The sequence below is a fragment of the Colletotrichum navitas genome (assembly GCF_030913465.1).
Source record: "Colletotrichum navitas strain CBS 125086 chromosome Unknown LY79scaffold_51, whole genome shotgun sequence".
NCBI classification, from domain to species: domain Eukaryota; kingdom Fungi; phylum Ascomycota; class Sordariomycetes; order Glomerellales; family Glomerellaceae; genus Colletotrichum; species Colletotrichum navitas.
Genome location: NW_026850597.1, coordinates 119,195 through 141,892, shown reverse-complemented (window position 1 = coordinate 141,892; position 22,698 = coordinate 119,195). Strand labels below are relative to the sequence as shown.

Below are 22,698 nucleotides of genomic sequence, written 5' to 3'. Positions count from 1 at the left end.
GTAAATAGGGGGTTTCTAGCGCAGCAGAATGATGGCTAAAGCCCCCCTCCCCCCCTCTGGTACCTACGTTGATTTGAGTGATGCCTCTTGATTTGCTCCCTGAGCCCAATAACCTTGGGTACCTAGGTATCTAGGTACCTGAGGTGCACAACACACTAGTGGTGCTTTGTAGCAGCCCAGGCCCAAGAGTTGGCCTGCCCGCCGCCGGGGACGTTCTTGGCCCGTGCTGCGCTTGCGCCGCGCCCCGCCCCATATTGTACTTCTGAGATCGGGTCCTTCCTTTGGGCAATCTACGAGTCTATCTATTTACACTACCGGTACTAACTTGCCTGCCTACCTACCTACCTACCTCACCTACCTTACCTTCTCATGCAGTCTCGACACGCTAAATGAGCCTCAGCGCGGCTAATTGATTTGCTGACGTTCTCGACTTGCCGACTTCAACCTTCATCTACCCACACCTTTCGCCTCCTCTTCCTCCGCACCACCTTTTTTTGCCTCCCACCGCAAACTACAAATCACCCTCATCATCAAACCACCGCCTCCCGGCTGTAGCGAGCCGACCATCTACCTTCACGGCTTTTCTCTTCTCTCTCCCCCCTTCTCTCTGTCTTGTTCTCTGCGACCCCCCTTCCTTTTCTGGTTTACTGCCGTTCCGGGTTGGCATTCCGCCACAACTTTCGCCGCCTCTTTTTGGTACCACCCCGGGTCGACCGCAGTCTGCTGCTTTTGGGTTACGACAACTTACATCCCCGTCTCTTTCTTTCCCGGTCTTTCTCTACCTCTTTTGGCACTGGATTATAACAACAGAGGGTCCTCTCTTACTTTGGGCCATTTAACCTTCTTCTTCTCACACCCTGGCCTCCGGCAGCATATTCCAAACCCACCGCCTCCCCTTCAGAAACCCGGCACACATCCCAACTCAACCCCTTTCAAGAGGGTTTCAACGTTCCCCAGTCTCACATTTCCTGGAACTGTGCTCTGACACCATTCATTCAACATCTCTCGCCTCTCTCTTATGCTATAGGACGCCCGCAAACCTGTCGAGATGGCCTCTTCTCTCTTCTCTCGGAGGAAGCCTCGCCACAGGCATCGACCTGCTAGTCCCGTCATCAAGACATCGACAAAAACTCGGCTTCCTAGCGTTTCACCCGCGCCCACATCCACTACCCTCGGAGATTTTTCAAGAATCTTTGCTTCTCTTCATTCTAACATGCCTTCTTGCACCTCAACTCCAGCCCCCGTTTCCACCGAACAAGTGCACCGGCCGCCCTTCTCCTCACTTCAGCCTCATAATCTCACTCGCAGCCAGTCCCCAAGTCCGCGCCTCCTCTTCTTCATTCCGGACCATGTTATCAGGGAAACTATCGCCTCAAACGGATTTAAGGAGCCGGCGCTGATGTCGGCCAAGACGCCCAAGCCTGCCACTCCCAAGCCTGAACTCATGACCACAAGCACCAGCCCTCGGACCTATGACGAGGCCCCGACCAGCTTCCCGCCATCGCCGCCCCTCTCTGTCGCTTCGCGTGATTCTCTTTGCTATTCGGAGTCGGCACCATCCACCAGTGAATTCCATCATGTCGACCTGCGTCGTGACGGCGGGGCCCCGTTGTCCGACATCACTACGCCTCCCGCCACTCCTTCCGCCCACCAAGCTTCCTCTCCGGATTCGTCGGATGGCCTGGATCTTGCTGGCGAGCGCTTGCTGAAGAAACAAATCATTAAAAGACCTCGCCCGGCCGCCGACGAGCCTTTGAATGCCCGTCTTATTCGACATTTTGGTGCCCACGACCAGTCGCTTCGAGATAACTTCCCGGAGCAGTACGCCAATGGTATCCACGAATTCTACGATGGCTCCAACATCACCGTCAGCTTTTATAACGCTGAAAAGAAAAGGCGTGGCATGGACAAGAAGGATTATTTGCCGGCCTTCTTCAGCCTTTCTGCTTTTCGGGATGTGCTGGAGCGTGGAAGGCCTGTCGGCCGGCGCTTCATTGCTGGCTCAAGAAACAAGATGGGCGTCGAGCCACAGTATCTTCTTCAAGCACGATGCCTCGGATTCGAGACCAAGGTTTTCGATCGAGTGCGCAAGTTTCCTACCTCTTCTGACTCTGAGGATGAGTTCCAGGGAATGCAAATGCGCGAGCAAGGAGTCGATGAGCTTGTCCATCTCGGCATGGCGGAAAGCTTGTTGGACCAGAACCCCGGCATCATGGTTCTTGCCACCGGAGACGGCAATGTGGGCGAGTTCTCGGGTGGGTTCCCTGGCTTCGTCATAAGGGCTCTGAAAAGAGGCTGGATTGTCGAGGTTTACTCGTTTGCCGAGAGCGCCCATTCTATCTGGAGAGACCCTTCCTTCATCAACGATCCGGAGTGGACCGGCCGCCTGAGCTTCCATCCCTTGGACAGCTTCATCCTAGATTTGATCGATCTGAATAAGGACCAAGTCTTCTATCCTGCTTCGTCTGCCGCAGCATCTTCGCGCTCTTCTTACCTCAAGAGGAGCAAGACGGTAAAGGCGACCAAGATTATCAACCTCCTCGAGGTTGACACTTCGGGGTCTGGCACTATTCCTCCGCAGACTGCTGCCGCCGTCGAACGAGCACCCACGCCTGCTGCTCAGCCTGCGCAGGCTTCTCCTGCCAATCTATCAACATCCATTCCCAGCCTTCAAGGGTCCTTCGCTCACGGCGCGACCGACCACTACCCTACGTATGTGCAGCAACTCGCTCAAAGTTACATGGCCTCTTCTCAGTACAAAGTCTCCCTACAGTCTTACACCTCGCAGATCTTGGGAGGCTATGATTATACTGCGGCTTTGGCAAAGGATTCTGCCATCCCCCTCACCTCACCTTCTTGGTCTTAGGCTGACACTTTGTTCTACACAATCATCGCGCGCCCAGTGTTCGCCGGAAGGTAGCACTTGCGTTTCTTCTCCCTCTTCTTTTTCTTTCTCTGTTTATCAGAATCGATTGCCCGCTTGTCCTTGTGCTTCTCGAAGGAGAGGCTATGCTGGAGAGGGGAAACGGCCTGAAAGATGGCTTAACCCGGAAACAAGAGGCTCTTACCTGCTTCGGTCGAAGACACGGTTACTAGCCAGCGCCTGCCTGGGCATGAGACAAGGCCCTCGCACTCATTTGCCCGCATACCACACAGTCCTTTTTCACTTTGGCGTCCTTCGATTTGGCATAGGTAACCAAATTTCCATCATCATCATCATCATCATCATCATCTCACTCTCTACTCCTTTGGCATCTACGAGAGGTGCTCCCTGGAGTGAATTTGTTCACTTGTTCGATTTCGAGCTGAACAGTGGGTTTTGTCTATTTCAGGGCGGTTGTTTCAACGGAGTTGGGTCATGATTTGCTGAGTCTCATGTCTACTTTTCTTTATGTTTCTTTCTCTCTGGTTTGTTCTTCATGGTGGGAAACGAATCATGAGAAGTTTCCTGGGAGGAGCGAGGCGGTGAAACAGCGGAAGCCACGAGAGCATTTTTCTTTCTTTCTTTGCTTTCGTTTCGCCGTTTACTCGACGAGACACGGATGACGGTGACTTGAGATACCCCCCCTTTCTTTTGCGCCTTTCTAGTTTTGCCTTTTGATCTCCGGCCTCTGCTACTCTCAGACGCACAAAACAAACAACTCATCTGTACATACAACGGCGTTTGGATCATGCAGGTGGCAGGCAAGACGGAATGAGGATGGTATCATGACAGCCGAGAGGAGCGGCAGAAAAAGACTTTGCTACAGAAAATAAACACAAATAAATCACACTTGTCGCATAAACTGCCCCATCCAAACTAGGCACGCACTTGTCTTGCTCGTGACGATTTCCATGTAGACGCTGTCTCTTTTCACCAAAGAAACCGCATCAGTAATCAATGCACTACGTGACTAAACCCGCACTCACACCTTGATGATCAGACAGAATCTTAATTTGGGAGGGGGATGTTTCATTCGACTAAATATCACATCGTGGTGAGTGGCCAAAGACCTAAGCCGAGGATGCATCGACAAAGTAAATAAGATACAGGTGACGATGAAAACGGCTGCTTCCAACCAGCCTCACATAACTGTTTGATCGCTTTGCTCCCATTTCTAGACCCTGACAGCGCCTCCATCCCTAGACCTCCACCCTATAACCTTCCCGCAGTAGTAGAAGACCGCTTTTCTCCCTTCTCCTCCCGTGAGGAAAGCTCCAAAGATGCCGATTCTCCCAGATTGATTTTGACATGATGTCAAAAGCTGTTCATTTCCGGCCGTGAAGGTGACCTCAAGCCACCGTTAGAAAAATGCTCCGTGATTCCAACCTTTCCGAGAGCGCCTCGTATTTGTTTTTGTGCAGATATTGAGTCAAGAATAAGGGTTAAAAAGAAAAAAAGATCCGTCAGCCAACTCCGCCCCCCTTGATGTGACGCCGGCACCACGGAGTGGCAATGAGCCAACCACAACAAGGAAGACGCAGAGAAGCAGAAAAAAAGTGGTATCTTGAGGGTCAAATGCGATCGAAATGAGAATAATGGGAGACAAAGCCGAAATAATGTAAAATGCTTGCGTCGCCACAGGTCGGCCTCTCTGGTTACTCCCGTATCGATGTCATGCCGCCGCTACTGCCGCCTTCCAGGAGAGGTTGACTCGGAGGAGGCATATTGTTGTGGCTTTTGGAAATGGAAACCGTAGTGGCGGGCGTTGTGTTGCCAGATGATCCCTCGCTGGGCCGGGCAGGCGTGCTGCTCCTAGCCTTGACTTCATTTTGAAGCTGGGACGAGTGTATAGGCGAGTTCGATTTCTTGCTTTGGGCGTCGGCGTTGGTGTTTCCACCCCCTCGGGACGAGTTACGCGGCGAGACCCGACCAACCTATTCCTGATTAATATCGTAATCCTCCGGTCCGTCCACTACAGAGGGCTCAGTGCTTCTCACCTGCTTTGCCCATCGCAGGCCACAACTGTTGCACAGGTCTCTTTGACCACTAGGCCCTCTGCGCCATTCGGGCGTGTTACGTGTATGGCAGTTGGCACAGTCGCGGACGACGTTGCCAACCCCCTTTCTTCTCTTTCTCTTCTTCTTGTTCGATAGCAAACCACCCAGTTCCTCGGCAAGGATCCTGTTGACCTTCTCCATCTGGCGCAGTTCAAACTGCCAGCTAGAGCATTTGGTTGTCCGAAGCTCGTCAAAGATGTTGTCATCTGAGGCCAGAGCTGCCTCCTGCGAGCCCGGCATCGTCTTACCGCCTGGTACCGACACAGGGCCAGTCTTTGTTAAATCCGTGTTTTGGGTGGGGTGCGAATTTGGTACGGCCTGAGAAGTGGATTTGACGCTGCCAGGCGGTGTAGCCGCCGGTGCGATGGCCCTTGACGAAGCCTTCAAAAGCTTGGTCTGCGCCAGCAAAAATGTCGGCTTCTGGCCATCTGCGGCGTCTCCGGGATACAGGATTGTTTGTGCTTGAAGGACTTGGCCTCTTCTGTTGTGGACTTCGTGCTTGCATGTAACAATCTTACCCCTTCTTGCCTTTTCAATCGCGCGACCGAACTCGGCGCGGCTCTCTCTGCGCATCAGCTCCTGCATGCTGGTACCGATGAGGGTGTCTGGCTGTAGATCGAGCAGAGATCGGATGTTGGACGAGACGAAGAGGAACATGCCAGATACCGAGATCTTTGTCCATAATTCGCTATCGCCGATGCCCCCATGTGCCTCCAAGTCTCGCCGGCTCAAGGCGAAGACGGGCCGTTTTCTTCCTACCAGAATGATGCACTTTCTACCCTTTCCATGTTCAAAGAAGAGTGAGCCATGGCTTTCGAACCACGTGTACCCGCTTTGCTTCCGTCTGATGCGGAAGACTATATTGACCGAGTTGCCAGCGGTGGCGTCCTTTAGCTCTCGGGTTACGGGAACAATGTCTGACGGATGGCAAACGGTTGAAAGAGAATTGCCAACCAATTCCGTCGCGTCGTACTCCAACACCTTCTTACAGGACGGAGAAAGGTATAGGAAGAGCCCCTTGAGAGATAGGACGTGCACCACGTCATCAGTATTCTCCAGTAGCATCTTGTCCCAAGACTGCTTGTGCCAATCAGACACTACGCCCTTCGGGTTGAACTGCTGCAGCAGTGTGGACACATCGTCGACACCAAGCGTCTGTCCATTCTCGGGTTCGACTGTGTTCACAGTCGGTGGTGTCCAGATGTACTGGCCAATATCGCTGTGCTTGTAATTGACTTTGACGCCGCCGGCCTCCTGGCCTTGAGCGATGGCATCCGGGCACTCTACAAGATCGATCTGAAAGCCGACGAAGAAACGTACTTCATTGGGGTCATCCCAGGGGATGGGGATCATGGTCAAGAGGTTGAGAAAAGGCTTCCCCCCCTTGCGATAGTTGATCAAGCTTTGCTGAACCTCACGGCCCTCGGCGATCTTCTTCTTCAGATTGTACACCGATGCGTCGTCAACAAACTCTCGCTTGGAGCCGGCCTCCACCTTGCCGTCGGGTGCCTGGAGAAACCGACAGTTTTGACCAACGATCTCATGGCGGCTATAGCCCGTCAAATTCTGGAAATTGTCCGAGACGTAAATGATGGGACAGTCGTTCAATGAGACGTCGCAAACAACGAACGCGCAGGACATATCCACGGCACCCAGGTGAATTTCTGGGTTCTTTCGTGTCGCTACATACCATAGCGCCCGAAGCATGTCGAAGCCGCTCTTGGAGTAGACGTTCTTCTCTTTGGACTCGGCGCGAGGAGTCTCGGGTCCCATGACAGGAGTAGTCTCTGCTGTGGGGGGTGCAGCAGCTACTTGGCTCGCTGCCATTGAAGAGGATCGGTTGTTAGGGGATTGTGATGATGTCTGGCCTGAGTTGCTCGACATCTCGCGTGATAATGAGGATCGGGTTGTCTGCGAAGGACCGTTCGAGAAGTTCAGAGCCTGGCCGTTGGCTCCAGATGAGTTGTCTCCCGACGGCTGGTATTGCTGGTTCAGATTCATAGGGTCGTTGTCTCCATCATCAATGTTCAGTGGAGTGTCGAGAGCACTGTGTGTTGCAGTTCCGGGTGTTTCATCAGTGCCCAGGTCCATAGTCATATCGGCAGTGTTTGTATTGAGGGGTGTCGGGAACGCGTTGGCCATTGAGGTCTGAGCATACATGCTCATACCGGATGTTGTAGGCATGGCGGAGACCGACATGCCAGAGTAGTTTGGCGGCATCATCGAGCGCATCATGTCGGGTGAAAAGGTGGTGAAAGCGTTCGTTGGCGACATCTGCAGTGCGTCCTGGGCGGAGTATGCATCCATGGGACCCGGTACAGATATGTTCCCAGGCACATTGTTGCCCATGGCCCCAACGTTATTGGGCATGGTACTATCCATACCGTTACCCATCGGGCTATCCATACCGTTACCCATTGGGCTAGCCATGGTGAAGTCGGCGTTCATCGCCGGGTTCTGGAAAGGATAGTTGAGCATCTGGTTATCGTCGGCGCCGAACTCCATCATGGATACTCTTCTGCTAGGGCCCCCGTTCTGACCGGTCTGGTTCGAGGGCATATATGACTGGGTTATACTGCGACGACGTTGAAGTTCATGATGATTGCTTTGGATGATGTCGTCGAGAGAATCGCCCGTGTTGCCTCCTCTGCCGCCACCGCTCATCATGGACATGGCGTGACCTTGGTTCATCTGCTGGTAGCCGTGGCCGCCGGTCTGACCTGCACCCTGCATCTGGCGTTGCTGAGATTGTTGCGACATCTGTCGCTGTAGCTCCTGGGGAGTAAGCTGTGAGTAGAAGGCCTCCATGGCGAGCGCATCGGTCTCGGAGAGACTTTCTCGTGAATGAGGGTCCAAGATTGTCGGCCAATTTTGGTGGGGTTAAAAGTCGTAGAAGTGATTTTTTTTTTCTGGGCTGTTCAGCCGTCCAGCTTGTACTTTTCTCTTCCGAGGCGCCGGCTTAAATGGTGCCACTTGTGCATCCGGTCGGGGATGTGCTGTTCCGTTGCGACCCTGGATTATCCAGCTGAGAATCTATAGGACTGTCGAGTAATCTAGATGGGAGGGTTGGCTTTGGGGGGGAGGAGGTTGTTCGCCGTGGCAAAAGCAGGTCGGGCGATTAAATATCGTTCCGGTGGTGTATCGCGATGCGTCGGGAACTTCGGTTTAGTCCAGGACGAAATGGAGCGGCGCGGTCGTTGACTCGGCGAGGAAGAAATAACGGCTTCGGCGGATGGTGTCGTGGGATTGCGTTGAGTAGTGGGCGAAGGTGTCCGTCGGTTGAGACGGGATGTTGGTAGAAAGTCGTCGTACGAGCCAGATTGGGTGTATTGCGGGGAGGAGAAGATGGAGATGTTGGCGGTCCGATGGTTGCAGCCGGTGGTGGAAAGGAGGGGAGGGGAAGAATTGGGGGCGCGAATGGCCTTGGATCGCCCGCTGTAATACCACCCCTAAAGGTGGGTGTGTGTGTGCAAGGAGAGGAAAGTGTATGGGTGTTGGTGGTGGTGTGCGTGTGTGTATGTGTGGGTGTGGGTGTACGATGATGTGCCCGCAGTGCCTTACCTACTTAGCCCTTGGCCTGATGTACCTCCTATGCAGCAGTGATAGGTAGCAAGAGATGTCCCTGGGAGGAGTGAAAGTTTTCGGCGTTACCGCTGTCTCGCAACTACAGACGCGGTTATTGTTCAATCTGGGGGGTGGATTTCTCTTTTAATCTTTTTTCTCTTTCGTTCGCTCGACCCGAGGGATGGGGCAGTAAGTACTATGGTTGAGAGACACGAGAGCAACGAAGGAAAGAAGAGAGAAGGAGATGGGGGGAAGAGTAGAGACCCGAAAGAGGAGCCTTGGGCTGTAACGTGCTGGGCAAGCGAATAATAGTCACGTAGTCGGCCTGCTTGCAAGGACATGGGAGGGCGGAAAGACAAGGCATTGCCGGGTTGTGTTTTCTCCGGCATTTAATATAAATAATGTCGAATATCTAGTGTCTTTTGGATCTTTTCTTTTTTCATGTCCGATTCTTCAGCTTCGGCTATTCTCACTTTATTAAACCCGGTATCCAAATTGGATTCAGTGCATTCGCACCTTACTCAGTAAAGTATGGATGGGTTGAAGCCGGGTATGGTATAGTATGTACCTCGTGCATCGTCATCGTCTTCATGGGTTCGAGATTGGTCTCGCTCCCTGCTGTCTGGGGTTGTCGAGTTTCCAACTTGCCCAAGGGAATCAGGGTGAGATAAGACCAAGCACGCCAGGAAAGGCGCGGTTATCACTATATGTACACAAGGTACGGACAAACTACAGTATATGGATAGAGCCAGGCTGAGCGAAGACTCCATCAGCAAGAGGAGCCCGGCAGACGGGTAGCTGCATGGATCTCTGCCCTCGTCCTGGGTTTCGCCTAGCCTCGCCGCGCCGCGGATGCTGCACCTGGCGGCGAAGGGTATCCGCAATGGCGAGCATGGGGCGACTGGGTACACTACACAATATGTACGTACGTACGTACGGAGTACGTGTACAGATAAGCAACGAGGGAGGGAGAGGAAGGTTTCTCGGACGTGACACGTGCGGTGGCATCCATCGTCTGGGAGGAACCCGCGTCGAAAGGTCAACAACCAGCACATGTTCGGTAGCTCAGGCAAGGAATGTTCAAGCGTCTAGGTATCTTGAGTGAGAGAGATGAGTGTGTTGAGCGCCGTCGTCTGCTATCACAAACAGCGCGAAATGGGACATTTGCGCGTGCTCCGGCTTGGGTTGGTTGGTGGGTTGGTCGGTTAGTATATCTATCTACACGTACGTGTACACCACTACTGGGTACCTACCTGTAGGTAGGTAGTAGGTACAGGGTGGCAGGGGAAAGTTTAATGGCCCTAGTGATGTAAATCGCCACACAGTATCTAAGTATCATACCTATCTCTTATAGAAATCTATAGTGGTGGTGATAGGTAGATGGCGTTGACAGCTGGCGGACTGGAGGGGGGGTACCTGACAGGGGCGATAAAACTTCGGCCTGGTACCATAGTACCGTATATGCCGGCTGCAGGGCGCTGGATGCACAAGCGTTTCTGAAGAATGCGTGCGGCTTCCTCGACAATCACTGTGGAATGAATGGGTGGTGTTCCGAGACCCAAATGGCTGGCGTATTTAGCATGAGGGCGGGATGGTGACGGCATGGGCGTCAGGTACCCAGCAGCACTCGGGTCTCCATAGTGGGTCCTTTCTGCTGAGAAGTGCCTAGAAGTATCGGTATTCGCTCCACTTAGACGTACACCCCCATTCTGAGTGGAGGAGCTACGACCAACTATCGACTCGGAAAGCCATTGAACGGGCGGGCGGGCAGCCACCCACATCGGACAAAGAGCACACAGACAGCAGTATTTGTACAGGCCTGGTCGCCAGATGGTACCATATACAGTACTCCGTAGAAGATATGTACTTGGGCAGTCCAACTCCAACCTGCTCGCTCTACTTGTCGTTCGATAAGAAATAATTCAAAGCCCAAAGACGGTTACGCATCTGCCATCATTCACCGGGATTGGCCTGTGCTTGATTCACCTTTTCTACGCAGGTAGGTTGGTAGGTAGGTAGGTAGGCAGCTACGGGCAAGCTGGAAAGCCGATGCCGATGCCGATGCCCGAGCAAATCAACAGCAAACCGACTGCCATCAACGGCGGCTACTATGTATGTCTTCAAACATGCATCCCAACCCCCCGAGTCTAGCTTTCGGCTCCAGGCGAGCGGTGCCGGCGCCGGTGCTGCCGGTGCCGATGGGGGCGCGGCCCGGGTCTCAGTGCCCTGCTCCGTTTCAAGCATTTCCCGGCCCCTACACAAAACCTTTGACCACGGCGGCTGCTTCAGAATCGTTCGTGTGGGTATATATACATAGACGCTTGTGTAATGTAGGTAGGCACACCCAAGTAGTCAAGCAGACGAGGGGGGATCCCAAAGATGCAGCAATACTGTACTTACCTAGACTAAGGACTAGCCATCGAGAGGCCCATGCGAAGATGCAGGCGAACAACTGGGCAAGACGAAACCGCTGCGGCTGAGACGCCGGAGCAAGACGAGGACCCTCTAGTGTGAGGCAGAACACAGGCAGGGTAGGAACTTCCTCTCCGAATATATGGTTACATACCGACGACCTACCTACCTACCTACCTATGTATCCGTACAAGTGAAAGGTACTACCTCTTCTCACGGTGGTCAGTGCATATTACTTAATACAGAACAGGGGTTTGAGCAGGGAAAGTTAGTTTTAGTCGAGCAAAATCAATGTCGTCATAACTCTCAGTCTCCAGACGGCCCTAAATCGTCCGATAGCAAGCAAAGTGCTGCAGACGACACACCAAAGGCTCCAGCAATGCTCCCATTCCCAAGCTCGGGCAACAGAACGAACCGTTGGTTCCATCCCACCCTCCTCACCACCAGCCGGTCTTTGTCACGCTAGCGCCAACGTAATTAGTGCACACACAGCGGTACAGCGGTACAGCGGAGCTGGGACGTGGCCATTCATTCCCTCCCGATCGTCAATCTTCATCGCCCCTTTTCCTCCTCCCTTGCATAGGTAGGTAGGTAGTTAGGTAGGTTAGACAGATCATGTTTCTTAGCCGGCCAGGAACCAACTCAAAACACCGCAGTTCTATATGCGATTGCTGGATATGGATACAACACGATCCCAATCCCTCAATCCGGTTCTCATCGGCCCTCCTTGGCTGCAAACGCCCTTCTCCTTTATATCCGCAACAGGTACCTACCTAGTAATTAGGGCACATATCCTTCCTTGCCCGAGCGGCACAAAGCCCAGCCTGGCTCCGAAAACAAAGGCCGGCGCAACCTGATAAGAAACCGATCCGTCCCTCGTTGTTCTGTTGGAGCCTCGGCAGCCTTTTCGTCTTCTCCTAGGTAGGTAAACCACCATTACTCCATCTCCCCTTTAGTGAGCAATTGCCTACTTCTCTCCACCTCAACGGGGTCAACAGCTCCCACCTTGGTAGGAATCCACCAAGCGAAAGGAACCTACACTACATACGGATGTGCACACACAGACATACCCATTTACACACCACCATTAGGGATCAGTGCCCTGCGGCGTGTGGCCCTACGCCGCCTACTACGTACCGGTATTCCATAGGCCAGCAGCCCTCTGCTGCCATGTGACAAGCGCCCTTGACGACCCGGACGAAGCAAGGATCGACAAGGCATAGTGTCTCGTTCGCCAGAAGGCTCCCTTGCACCGTTTCTAGCCATCGAGATGTGTCTCTCTGTCCAATACCCGTCTTATTGTCCCTTTATCCAACAAGGGCGACTGGGAAGACCGAACAGGAGGAGCTCCAGCTGCTATCGTTCGGCACACATACGCATACGCACACACGTGCATCCATCGACAGCCCCGAGCCCCATCTTTCCCACCTTCCCGCCGCTGTTGACGGCGGCTTTTCCAGACCAGGAACCGGGAAAGCAAGTCTTGGCATGTGCTCTCGTGAGGCAGCTGCGCATGATCCTTGCATCATAAACACTTTGTGGTGTACTGATTAGAAAAGTCAGTGGTGCCTTTTGCACGGCAGCTGATGTATATCCATCAACATGGGGAAACCAACGCAACCACTAGATACATCACCATGTCCAGGTTTCCCATTCTTGCACCTAGTGCCTGTGGCAACACTTGCATATCGAGCCAGCTCAAGACATCGACACTGATAAAGGGCAACCACAATGGCCGGACCCAACCACAAGGCCTCTTCTTTCAGCCGTCAGTGCCTCCCTGGACTCACAGCGTTGGAACAGTCGAGACACGTGTCAGGCCGGGCAGCTGGGCCGATCGGTCAAGAAGAGAGAAGGAACGAGCAAACTGTCCAAAGCAAGACTTGGGGCGTCCGAGCCCCCACCTCGTATCTCCATCCCCCCTCCCCCCCGCCTTGGAATGGCATAGGCAGGCAACATGGCAATTCCGTTTGCCCATGTTTTAATCTTCCTTTTTTTTCGTCTTCTTTTTTTCGTCTTTTTTTTTTCGTCCTCCCTACGGCCTCGTCTCTTGTCAGTAACGTAGCCGCTCGCTCGAGACGCGTCCTCTATCCGACATCCCTATCCCATTCTCTAAACTCTCGGTTTTCAACCCGGTCCATAATAAATTCTCTTATAGAAAGGTCGCCGCCGGCGCAATGTGACTCAGAGCTGTGTCCTGGACTGGCTCTGCCAACTGTTTTGTATTCCGGACAGAATAAATCCGTACCAGTGCGAGATGACCAAGCACTACCATTCTCCGGCAACGCCGGCCTTGCCGGGGTGAGCATGAATGCCAAAAGGCTGAAATGCTGCCACACTCTCCCCCCCTCTGAATAATGTGCCTCGTTTCCGTAGCCCAGCCTGGCCTCTTATTCCTCAACACGCTACCACGAAAGCGGTATTCCAGATAGCGAGTCTCGCTTTGGATCCAACAAGCATGGCTCCGTTTTATTCCAGTCCATGGAGTTATCCTCGCTTCTGGTAGCTGGGCAGAATGCGGTCAGCGTTATGTTTGCTATAGGCATCTCCATATACATACATACATATATATATTCATTCGCTATTATTGAGTAGTTCACTCAGAGAGGGTTGCCGTAGATTTTTGACCCTCTGATCGCCTACATGCATCATATTACATCGTCTACACTTCATGGAGCTGGCTTGTTGACTACACCTGCATGCATGTCTTGTTTCTCTCCCGTCGTTCACTATCGATACGTAGTTAGACAATGAATCATGTCACCGGCAACTCCAGAAGGCGGGACTTGACTTCCGGCACAGGTCCTCAGATCAGGGTACAGCTCATCAGTATCAATCCTAATGACGCGGCACCTCGCTCATAAGCACGGCTCAGCTTTGAGGAATATATCATATCTGCGTAGATTTCTATCTGCAAAAGCAACCACTCCTTTATATCATAATGCGATATCACTACTTTGGCGCCAGCGGAGAGGGAACCGATGGCGAGAGGGAAAAGACGACCAAAGTGGTCTTCTCGCTACACACATTCACTCCCTACCCTACTCACCTTTCCCTTCTTCCTCGTTCTCCCCGCCGCCCAGCTTCGTCCGTGTTGGTTGGCACTTGGCTCGAACGAGGCAGCTATCCAAGTATAGAACAACTGTTCTGGTGCATCAGTGACTTTTTCTCTCTCGTCTCAGTGCCTATGGTATCATCGACTACTACAACCCCCCCCTCGTCATGTCGCTCACCCCGTTAGGTGCCGGTTCTCCACTTGAAGCTCTTCCAACCTGTTGCTCCACACTCAAGAAAAGTACGCCGTGATTGCTCGTTGAGATTCGGGCGAGAATTGCTGCAGGAGTGGCGTGGGGTCCACACCCGCCTGGGACAGGAGGGCCTTGATGGCGCCTACCACACGGCTTGCGGTCTGTCCTTGGAGAGTGTCTGCCTCGAGTGCTTGGGCGGTGAGCACGAAAACCTTGCCAGCCTGGTTTACAACAGCCGGATGTTGCCTGTGTGTCGCACGTCAGCAACGATGCACTGTTTGATCATGGGGGATGTTCACTCACTTGTCAATCAGCTCCGCCAAGTAAGCATATGCGTAAGGTGCCGCCTCCTCGTCGTTCGTCACCGGGAGTGTCTCGATCCACTGAGCAACGACGTTGTTGGGGTCTTGCACTGAGCCGGCATTGTAATGAAGAATCTTGGCAATGGCGGCACAGGCGTTTTCGGTTGCGTACACATTATCCTCGCTCCGCGCGTCGGGTACTTGCGTAACTTGAAAGAGGAAAGGCAGGGCACCACCCAGGAACTGAGCCCAGGGAAGGCCACCACGGTGCGCGGCCACGCCAATGCCGTAAGCAGCAGCTTGTCGAATAGCGGGCGAAGAGTCTCTGCAGCCGTCAACCAAAGGCTGTGTAATGAGATTGGCGTACTTTTGGCTCTCGGGGCCGCAGTACTCGAGGACATCGTCCATGATGCAGAGACCCCACTGGCGCTGTGTAGGGTCGTCTGACTTCAGGAAACCCTCGTATGTGGGGAGCAGACGCTCCCAGGCCGGGAGGAAGGCCGCACCGTGATTCTTGAAGATGGCATGGAAGGCCTTGTTCATGTCGGACAACAGTGTCTGATCATCCTCAATGGCCAACAAGACATCATCGGCTTCGTCTTCCGCATCCTCGGCCGCGACGCCCTCCTTGTCCTCGAGGCGCTGAGCCACGCGGTCTTTGTAGTCCTCGATAGCAGAGTGAACTGAATCAATGAAGCGAGAGAGATGCTCAGCAGAAAGGCACTCCTTTCCAACAACTTCCACAGACTCATAAAAGCACTGGTACATCTCGGCAAGGGTGTCAATGGCCGGCTCCGCCGTCAAGACCTCGAGAAGCTTGTCAACAGTCGCCGCCCACAATCCGTTGAGCTCGTTCGAAGGGCTTCCGTAAGTCTTCTTGTAAGAACTGAGAAGCTGCGGTACCAGCTTGGCCGAGCTGAATCTGACGGGGTCGTGGAAGAAGAAGGCCAAGCCAGGAAGAGCGATCTTCTCCATTATCTCAGCCACGTAGGGAGCAAAGCTGCCCTCGAGTACCTGGGCGTAGACAACCAGGAGCTCGATGGCCATGTTCTTGTCCTCCATGGTGCTAGTTCGAATGCCAATCATCTTGCCTTTCAGAGGGACGAGTTCCCAACCATCCTCCTGCTGAATCTGCTCGACCTGGTCATCGTCATCGAGAAGCTGAATGTCAGCCTTGGCGCTGGCGAGCTCAAGAAGAGGAGGCATGACATTGGGCAGGAAGGGAAGGAACTCCTGGCCAAGCACTCTGCACATGCGGCCCCAACAATGCATCAAATATTGAGCCTGCGGGTCGTCGGGGTCCGTGATATTCTGCTGGATGGAGGCAAGGAGCTGGACGAGAGTCATGGCATCTTGGCCAAGCCTCTCCTTTCCGACTGCCAAAGCAATCAGAGTGGCGCACTCCATTGCCTTGGCGCGAAGAAGACGGAATTCCTTGTCGTTCTCCCTCTGCAGAACACTGACCAACAGAGGCATCAGGGTGTCGTAATACTTTGAGAACGCAGCCTCGGCAGCGTCAGCAATGGTTGCAATGGTCGACAGGGCCTGCTCCTGAACATAACGCTTCTCGTTCTGCAAGAGCTGGAAGAGGTGAGCAAGGAGCTCGTCGAGGTAGGGTTCCAAGATGGACTTCTCGGCCTCCTCGCAGAAGTTGACCAGAGCAGCGGCAGCGTGCGACTTGACGCGAGCCTCGGGGGACTCGAGAACAGGAATGATGGCTTTGAGCACGCGGTCGTAGTAGTCGGTCTGCATCTTGGGCGCAAAGTCGGTGCTCATCTGGCCGAGCGCATTACAACCAGCCCAGCGGACACGAGGATGGGGGTCCTTCAATGCAGGAACAACGAGGTCGAGAACTTGGCTGAGCTCACCAATCATCAGATCCCGGCAGCCCTCTGAAATGGCAGAGATAGCCATGAGGGCCGCGTGCCTGTCCCTCCAGGCCATGGAAGTCATCATGCGGGGCAGCCAGTTGAAGGTCGGGGCCAGAATGGTTTGGCCACCAAGCTTGTTGGCGAGGCGATCCATGCACTGCTCTCCAGCAACGTGGTTCTGGTCACTTTCTTCCTGGTCAAGCTGGATTCGGGTCAATATCCATACCTCCGTCGCCCAGAGCAAGGAAGCTACTCACGTCGTCAGACGCCAACCATTCAGCGGCATCATCGTCGTCCTCACCCAGATCGGTCATGAGACTGAGACACTGGGTGATCATATCGTTGGTGTAGGTGGCATCCTTCCGGCACACCGAAGGCGCGAAGTCGGCGAAAGTAGCCATCAACTCGAGCGCGTTCTGGCGGCAGAGGTTGTCGAGTTCCTTGTCCTGGATCACGGACACGCTGAACTGGACGAGGTTGTGGAAAAGGGGCTTAAACATCTTGGGCGCCGTCTCGGCCAAATCGATAAGAGCGACAAGGGCGCTGCTGAGGTCCTCGGAATCGTGGGTGTCCTTGATTGGGGGCAGAATATTGAGGACGTCGGGAATCAGAGGGTAGTACTTGGGTTGCGCTTTCTTTTCCAAGCTCCTAAAGAAGGCCGCAAAAGCCTCCATGGCGGCCAGTCGTACCTAGTTGAAAGTCAGGGAGGCTGAAGGCCAGACCGGGGGCTTATGTCGGGTTTGTCCTACCTGCACGGAATCGTCTTTGAAGCCCTTCTGGAAGGCCTGGATAATGGTGTCCTCGTGCTGTTTCTCGATAATCCCGGGGGTCGTGGCGAAGACACGGAAAGCAGTCTCGCGCTTTTCGGCGTCGGGGGCGATGCTGAGCTGGAAAAGACCGCCGAGCAGTTCGGGCCAGGAATCGTCTGCCATGGTGTGAGGTTCAAGTTTCCAGGAAAGGGAGCGAAGTGGGATGTGAACAGATTCGCGACGTACTGTTCTCAGTGTATTGTCTAGCGACCTCGGCGACGGCGTCACTTATCTTATTCCGCACAGCACGCTGGAAATCGCCGCCGAGGCACTCGAGAAGCTTCTGGCGAATGGCAGCAGCCTGGTCCTGTGACAAGGACAGGAACATGTCGACAAGCTCGCCGCGGTCATTCTTGCGGCTCTTGGAGGAGATTCTGCGGAAGATGACGGCGGCAAAGGATCGTATCTGAAAGGCGGTATGACGGTGGTCAGCGGCAGGCCACAAGACGAAGGAAGACGGGGGATAGGAGAAGGACGGGCGAGGGGGTTGGAAGGTGGAGATATAGGGCAAAGAAACATACCGAAGCATCGGGGGCAACTTGAATCTGCTCGGCCAGGCCCATCAACAAAACCTCGGGTCTGTTCGCGGTCCAGTTGTTCTGGAGGTGTTCTTCGGCCTGGGTTCGGACGGAGTTGTCTGGGGACTGCAGAGCTTGCAGCAGCTGGGACAGCTCGGCATGGACGTCTGGGGGAAGGACGGACATGATTGCGACTGAGACGGTGTGTCGGTCGTGGTCAAGTCGCGTGTTTTACGGTTTTTGTTGTGATTACCAGCCCCAAGACAGCCGGGGCGGTGGAGGTTTGTCAGGAGCGCGAAAGAAGGTTGCGTTGAGGTAGGTCGACGCGGGGAGAGGCGGATGAGTGTTCGGCGTGTTGTGTTCTGAGGGGTACTTTTTTTACCCTTTTCGGTAGCTCCAAATGGCTCTCGACCTAAACCTTGGTGCGCCAAAGTAAGCGAGCGCAAGTCGGACGAGGATAGGGAGGAAGGCGGGTATATGCAGTCTACTGGGAACAGCGACTGGTCGCAATGATGAGCATGATATGCTTCGGCAAAGGGGCGATGGTGGTGAGGGATGTTGCGGAGGGAGAGGAAGAGAGAGGGAAGGGGGTGTGAAAAACAAAGGAACTTGCAGGAGTCAAAAAAGTGAGGCAGCAAGTCCACGATGGTGAGGGACTGGGGGGGTTTTCCTGTCATGGAGGGGAAAGCAAAAAATGACAATAATTTTGGTAGGTTTTTGGCGGGGCTCTTGGTGGAGGTGGGCACTCACGTCTGTCTAGTGGCCTGTCTGTCTATCCGCCCACACGATCGCTCTCTCACTCATGGGCAGAGGAGGGCACTTTCTTTGCTGCCCACCTGGCCTGCTGCTGCCGCACTGCCCCATGGTATTGAGGTAGGTAGTACTGTACATTCATTACATACCTGGTTTAACGGTTGGTTGGTGGCGTGTGTCTGAAATTGTTAGTGTATTGGACCTTTGACTGGCCATGATTGCATGTGAACATTCATCTCCACCCATAGTTCAAATGTGTGTGGTTGTGGTAGGTATCAGCCAAACTACCTAGGTAGGTGCCTGCTTTGCTTGCCTCAGCTGCCTTGAGATAAGGCACCGCCATCCTGACACGTTAATTTCGGCGCCTCGGTCTTGATGCAATGCGAGTAGACTGCCACAGTCCGCGTCTCCTCCATTGCCAAGCCCACAGGCTGTTGTGTTGGATGGCAGGCTACGACATGTCAAACTTGTTCAAGACCATACCGTAGCAACACAGATGCCACCACGAAGGGGTAGTTGACACCAGTTTCAAATTAGATCATTCCGTCTGTCAAAGGACAAATAGGCCAGTAACGCAGGGAAGGGGGGGGGGGGATGAAGAGATAAGGAAGCATACTAGTACAAAGAATGAAACCCAAAGAGAGAGAGAGAGAGAGAGAGAGAGAGAGGAAAAAGACATCAATATGAAAATTTCAGCGGCAAGCTGCACCATGCAACGATCCTAATGCATGAAGCCGAAAGGCTCATATTGGACAAGGAACTCCCCGTAGGAGAGATCCCTTGCAGTCTCGTCCAAGCTCCCAGCCCTGGGAGCGACACCGGCCATGCCCAAGTGTCCATGCAGCCAAATTCACAGACAAAGTCTTTTGTTGTTTCTCCCACAAAATTGAGGCCGAAGCATACAACAATGTCTGCTTCGGATTGGATCCAGCGTATCCGTACTGTTTAATAGGTGGATAGGTAAATAGCTTCAGGGCCTCGCGTCCAGGGACCTGGCATGACACGCAGCGTTGACAACAAAGCAACAAGACTGCGGCATCATTTGTGTATGAATGTAAGTACCTAGGCTCTAATCATACGTAGGGTAATCAAAAGCGTGCACAGTTTATTGCTGTTAGTCTACAGCAAGGGTCAATCAGAATGAAATTCTTCACCAATACTAAATCTACCTAGGTAAGTAAGTAGGTACCTACCTAGGTACTCACTACCTGCCTCAGTATCCCACTTATCCATTTATACAGCTTACTCGGTAATACGGATACTTGCAATAAGTGGGGAGGTGGGGCACCGGACCGCTGGTGCACTACCGTTCGGGAATAGTGGGGATAAAGGAGGAAAAGAGGCCAATCACGGCTTTGGGCTGTCCACTGAGGGGTAGTGTAAGGCAAAAGACGTGCCGGCATATCCCTGGGCATCTACTGTGTAAGGTAGGAACCTACTTATAGGTATCAACCTAGTAAAGGACCTGTCTGTCAGGTGCAGTGTCTCCAGAGCGTACAACACTACGCGAGTTGCTGGCCGCAGCTACCAAGGTGATGCTCAGCACCTCAATGCGAGCAACTCAGCTTGTGCCAAGCTGCCAGCAGCTTCCACCCCTCATTCGCAAATAGGTAGGATCCTCCCTCAGCCATGTTCGATGCCGTTTGAAGCGCTCGATTTCTACACGACTTATTCAACCCTCCATTCCTCTGTTCCTTCATCCGAGCATCGAGACATACGGTCGTTGTAGCTCTTTTTGCTTTTTCTTTTTCCTTCCACACGAATCGAGACAGCAGCAAGCAAGCCAATTGCAACATTACCTCGTGGTACACTGAACTTTTCAAAGCGCATGCATTCCCTGGCACTGTCACTTATCGGAACCCATCAGATCATCGGAGCCCCTCCATTGCGATTCATAGCTATTTCGTCTACGTAAGACGCTGCGGCAGCTTTGGTCTGGGCAGCCGTGGCTCTCGGGCGCAATCAACCAACTGTCGGCCTCTTTTCTCTCAACGCCTCGCCCAATATTTAATTCACTCAGCCATCAATACACGGACGACGGGAGCAATCTGATAAAGCAAATGCCAAATCCAAAAACCACGTTGGGTTGAACCACCGTACAAACTGCCATTGCAACGTATTCAGCAAAAATAAAAAATCACAGGCGCAGGAGTAACGCACCAAACGTCATCACCGCCACGCGAAAAAGGCCCCCCCGCCTCAACCTATCCTTATCCTTCCTACCTTGTCAGACCGCTCCGGAAGACAGCACTCTTGGAACGAACGGAAAGATCCTGTCTGAAAAGAGCAATGGACGCAACAGTGGCGTCCGGGTCACATAATGACGAGGCTATCGCCACTTCGCCTCCTGCAGTCCCCCAGCGAACCCCTTCTCAGACAAGCCTGCACAAAGCAACCCATGTCCACGCCCATCGCCAGAGCTTCGCCGAGAACCTGAGGAATGCTCCTGGCTCGCCTCGCGCCCAGCGTCACCCTTCCTTCACTCAAGCTGCCGTGCAAGAGCTACTCAACCATCCACCCGCTGCCAACAAGCACGCGGATCCGCGCTTCGCCGGCCGCGACTGGCGCGATATCTTTGTCAACGAGCTTGTCGCCCAGGATGACTTCAAGTGGGCCTCCCTCGACACTAGCGTCGAGGAAGCATCCATGGTATGTAGCCCAACATCTGTGTCTCTTCCCGAAGGCTGTTTCTGACATCTCGCCAGACCCTAGTCAAGCACAGCCCGTCCAACGTTGTCCTCATCCGACAAGATGACTCGGCTAAAACCGCCATATCGACCTTCGACTATAACGACCTCAACACGTACCTCCTTATCGTTGTTGGCCTGGCGAAACCCGACGAGGAGCAAGTCCCGCTCTACGACGAGATAGTGAACAAGGCCCGTAATGGTGCCCGCATAGCCCTGCGCGATATTCAGCCCCTCTGTCGCAAGGAGTCGCTTATTACTCTGCCCTTCGACGAGACACTAGAACGGGCTATCGAAGTGTTTGGCAGCGGCATCCATCGCGTCCTGGTCACCAACCCCACGGGCGATGTGATCGGTATTCTCAGTCAGCTCAAGGCTATTGAGTTCTTTTGGAACGAAGGCATCAATTTCCCTGCCATAGACAGACTGTATCCCGTAACCTTGAGAGACCTCGGCATCGGAACCCAGCAAATTGTTGCTGTCAAGTGAGATACCACTCCATACTTTGCGCGACCGCCACTAACGTTTCGCAGCTCCGATAGCCCTTTGGGAGACGCGTTGGCACTGATGAACGCCGAGGGCCTCACGAGCGTCGCCGTTATCGACAACGGCCATAATGTCGTAGGAAATATCTCTACCGTGGATGTCAAGCACCTCATCAACGCCGCCGACGCGCCTCTGCTCAAGTCATCCTGCATGCACTTCATCTCCGTCATTCTCAGCGAGCGTGGTGTCGAGCATGGCCGCGACTCCTTCCCTGTCTTTTATGTCAACCCCTACTCGACATTGGCGCACACCGTCGCAAAGCTGGTGGCTACCCAGTCTCACCGCATGTGGGTGGTTGAATCGGCATCCCCATCCCCATCCGCACCTGCGACTCCTTTGCTCGCCCCGACGACGTCGAATGTGCTGGTGCCGGGGTCGGGCTCGTCACCGCAGTCGCCGCTTCCTACACAAACCCACACCGCGGTGCCTGCGGCAGCCATGCCCGGCGCTCATCTCTCTGGTCGTTTGACTGCTGTGGTTTCGCTGACTGATATCCTCAACATGTTTGCAAAGTCGTCGGGACTGCGGCCCTCGGACCCGGGCGAGCAGCGAGCGCGTCGTCGCAGGAGCTCGAGCAGCTCCGTGCGTCCGAGTCTCGATTCGTCCCGGCCAAGCATCGACCTGCGTCGGTAAATGAAAGTTTGGTGTTGCTGTCGAAGCGGCTCAGGAGCTAGGTATGACTGGCGTCTGTGGATTCGTCGCATGGAGTTTTAACGTTGACGGGAGCATGATTTTATGCTTTTTGTTTCTTAATAGATAGATGGTTGGGACTTCAGACTAAAGTCCAGAATAGGGAGGCCTTCGATCAATGCCATCCTATCCATACGCGTGGTCCGTATACGCGGAGCATCGTGCCGTTCATCCGTGATACATGGGATGAAACTTCGTGACATGCTCTTTGTGCCCCTCGGGAAATGGCCTGTTCGAATCGCCATGTTCGACCAGGCTCCTTTTTCCTTGTTTTTTTTTCTCTCTCTCTCTCTCTTTTCTTTTTGCCCCCCCCCCCCC

The 22,698-nt window shown here is 53.7% G+C and overlaps 6 protein-coding genes across 6 annotated transcripts; 3 read left to right on the top strand and 3 right to left on the bottom strand.

Annotated features, from left to right (window-relative positions):
* Positions 1-1,399: 1,399 nt before the first annotated feature.
* Positions 1,400-2,866, top strand: LY79DRAFT_591947 (uncharacterized protein; the record flags this gene model as incomplete). Its single annotated transcript, XM_060561353.1, has 1 exon — positions 1,400-2,866. One exon carries the CDS (start codon positions 1,400-1,402, stop codon positions 2,864-2,866), a length of 1,467 nt encoding a protein of 488 aa, XP_060411831.1.
* Positions 2,867-4,578: 1,712 nt separating this feature from the next.
* LY79DRAFT_519965 (GATA zinc finger protein) lies at positions 4,579-7,788 on the bottom strand (the record flags this gene model as incomplete). The annotated part of the gene is made up of 2 exons (XM_060555188.1): positions 4,579-4,857; positions 4,921-7,788. 2 exons carry the CDS (start codon positions 7,786-7,788, stop codon positions 4,579-4,581), a joined length of 3,147 nt encoding a protein of 1,048 aa, XP_060411830.1.
* Positions 7,789-8,911: 1,123 nt separating this feature from the next.
* Positions 8,912-9,846, bottom strand: LY79DRAFT_560500 (uncharacterized protein). The gene has a single exon (XM_060558330.1). It carries the CDS (start codon positions 9,597-9,599, stop codon positions 9,066-9,068), a length of 534 nt encoding a protein of 177 aa, XP_060411829.1. The 5' UTR covers positions 9,600-9,846; the 3' UTR covers positions 8,912-9,065.
* A 2,741-nt stretch (positions 9,847-12,587) lies between these two features.
* LY79DRAFT_294572 (uncharacterized protein) lies at positions 12,588-13,778 on the top strand. Its single transcript, XM_060552228.1, has one exon. The coding sequence runs from the start codon at positions 12,688-12,690 to the stop codon at positions 13,312-13,314; it is 627 nt and encodes a 208-aa protein (XP_060411828.1). The 5' UTR covers positions 12,588-12,687; the 3' UTR covers positions 13,315-13,778.
* Positions 13,779-14,242: 464 nt separating this feature from the next.
* On the bottom strand, positions 14,243-17,890 carry LY79DRAFT_519960 (armadillo-type protein; the record flags this gene model as incomplete). The annotated part of the gene is made up of 6 exons (XM_060555187.1): positions 14,243-14,450; positions 14,508-16,579; positions 16,635-17,066; positions 17,127-17,302; positions 17,373-17,592; positions 17,708-17,890. The coding sequence occupies 6 exons, from the start codon at positions 17,888-17,890 to the stop codon at positions 14,243-14,245; spliced, it is 3,291 nt and encodes a 1,096-aa protein (XP_060411827.1).
* Positions 17,891-20,746: 2,856 nt separating this feature from the next.
* On the top strand, positions 20,747-22,323 carry LY79DRAFT_520084 (uncharacterized protein; the record flags this gene model as incomplete). Its single annotated transcript, XM_060555202.1, has 3 exons — positions 20,747-21,106; positions 21,163-21,629; positions 21,678-22,323. 3 exons carry the CDS (start codon positions 20,747-20,749, stop codon positions 22,321-22,323), a joined length of 1,473 nt encoding a protein of 490 aa, XP_060411826.1.
* Positions 22,324-22,698: the final 375 nt, after the last annotated feature.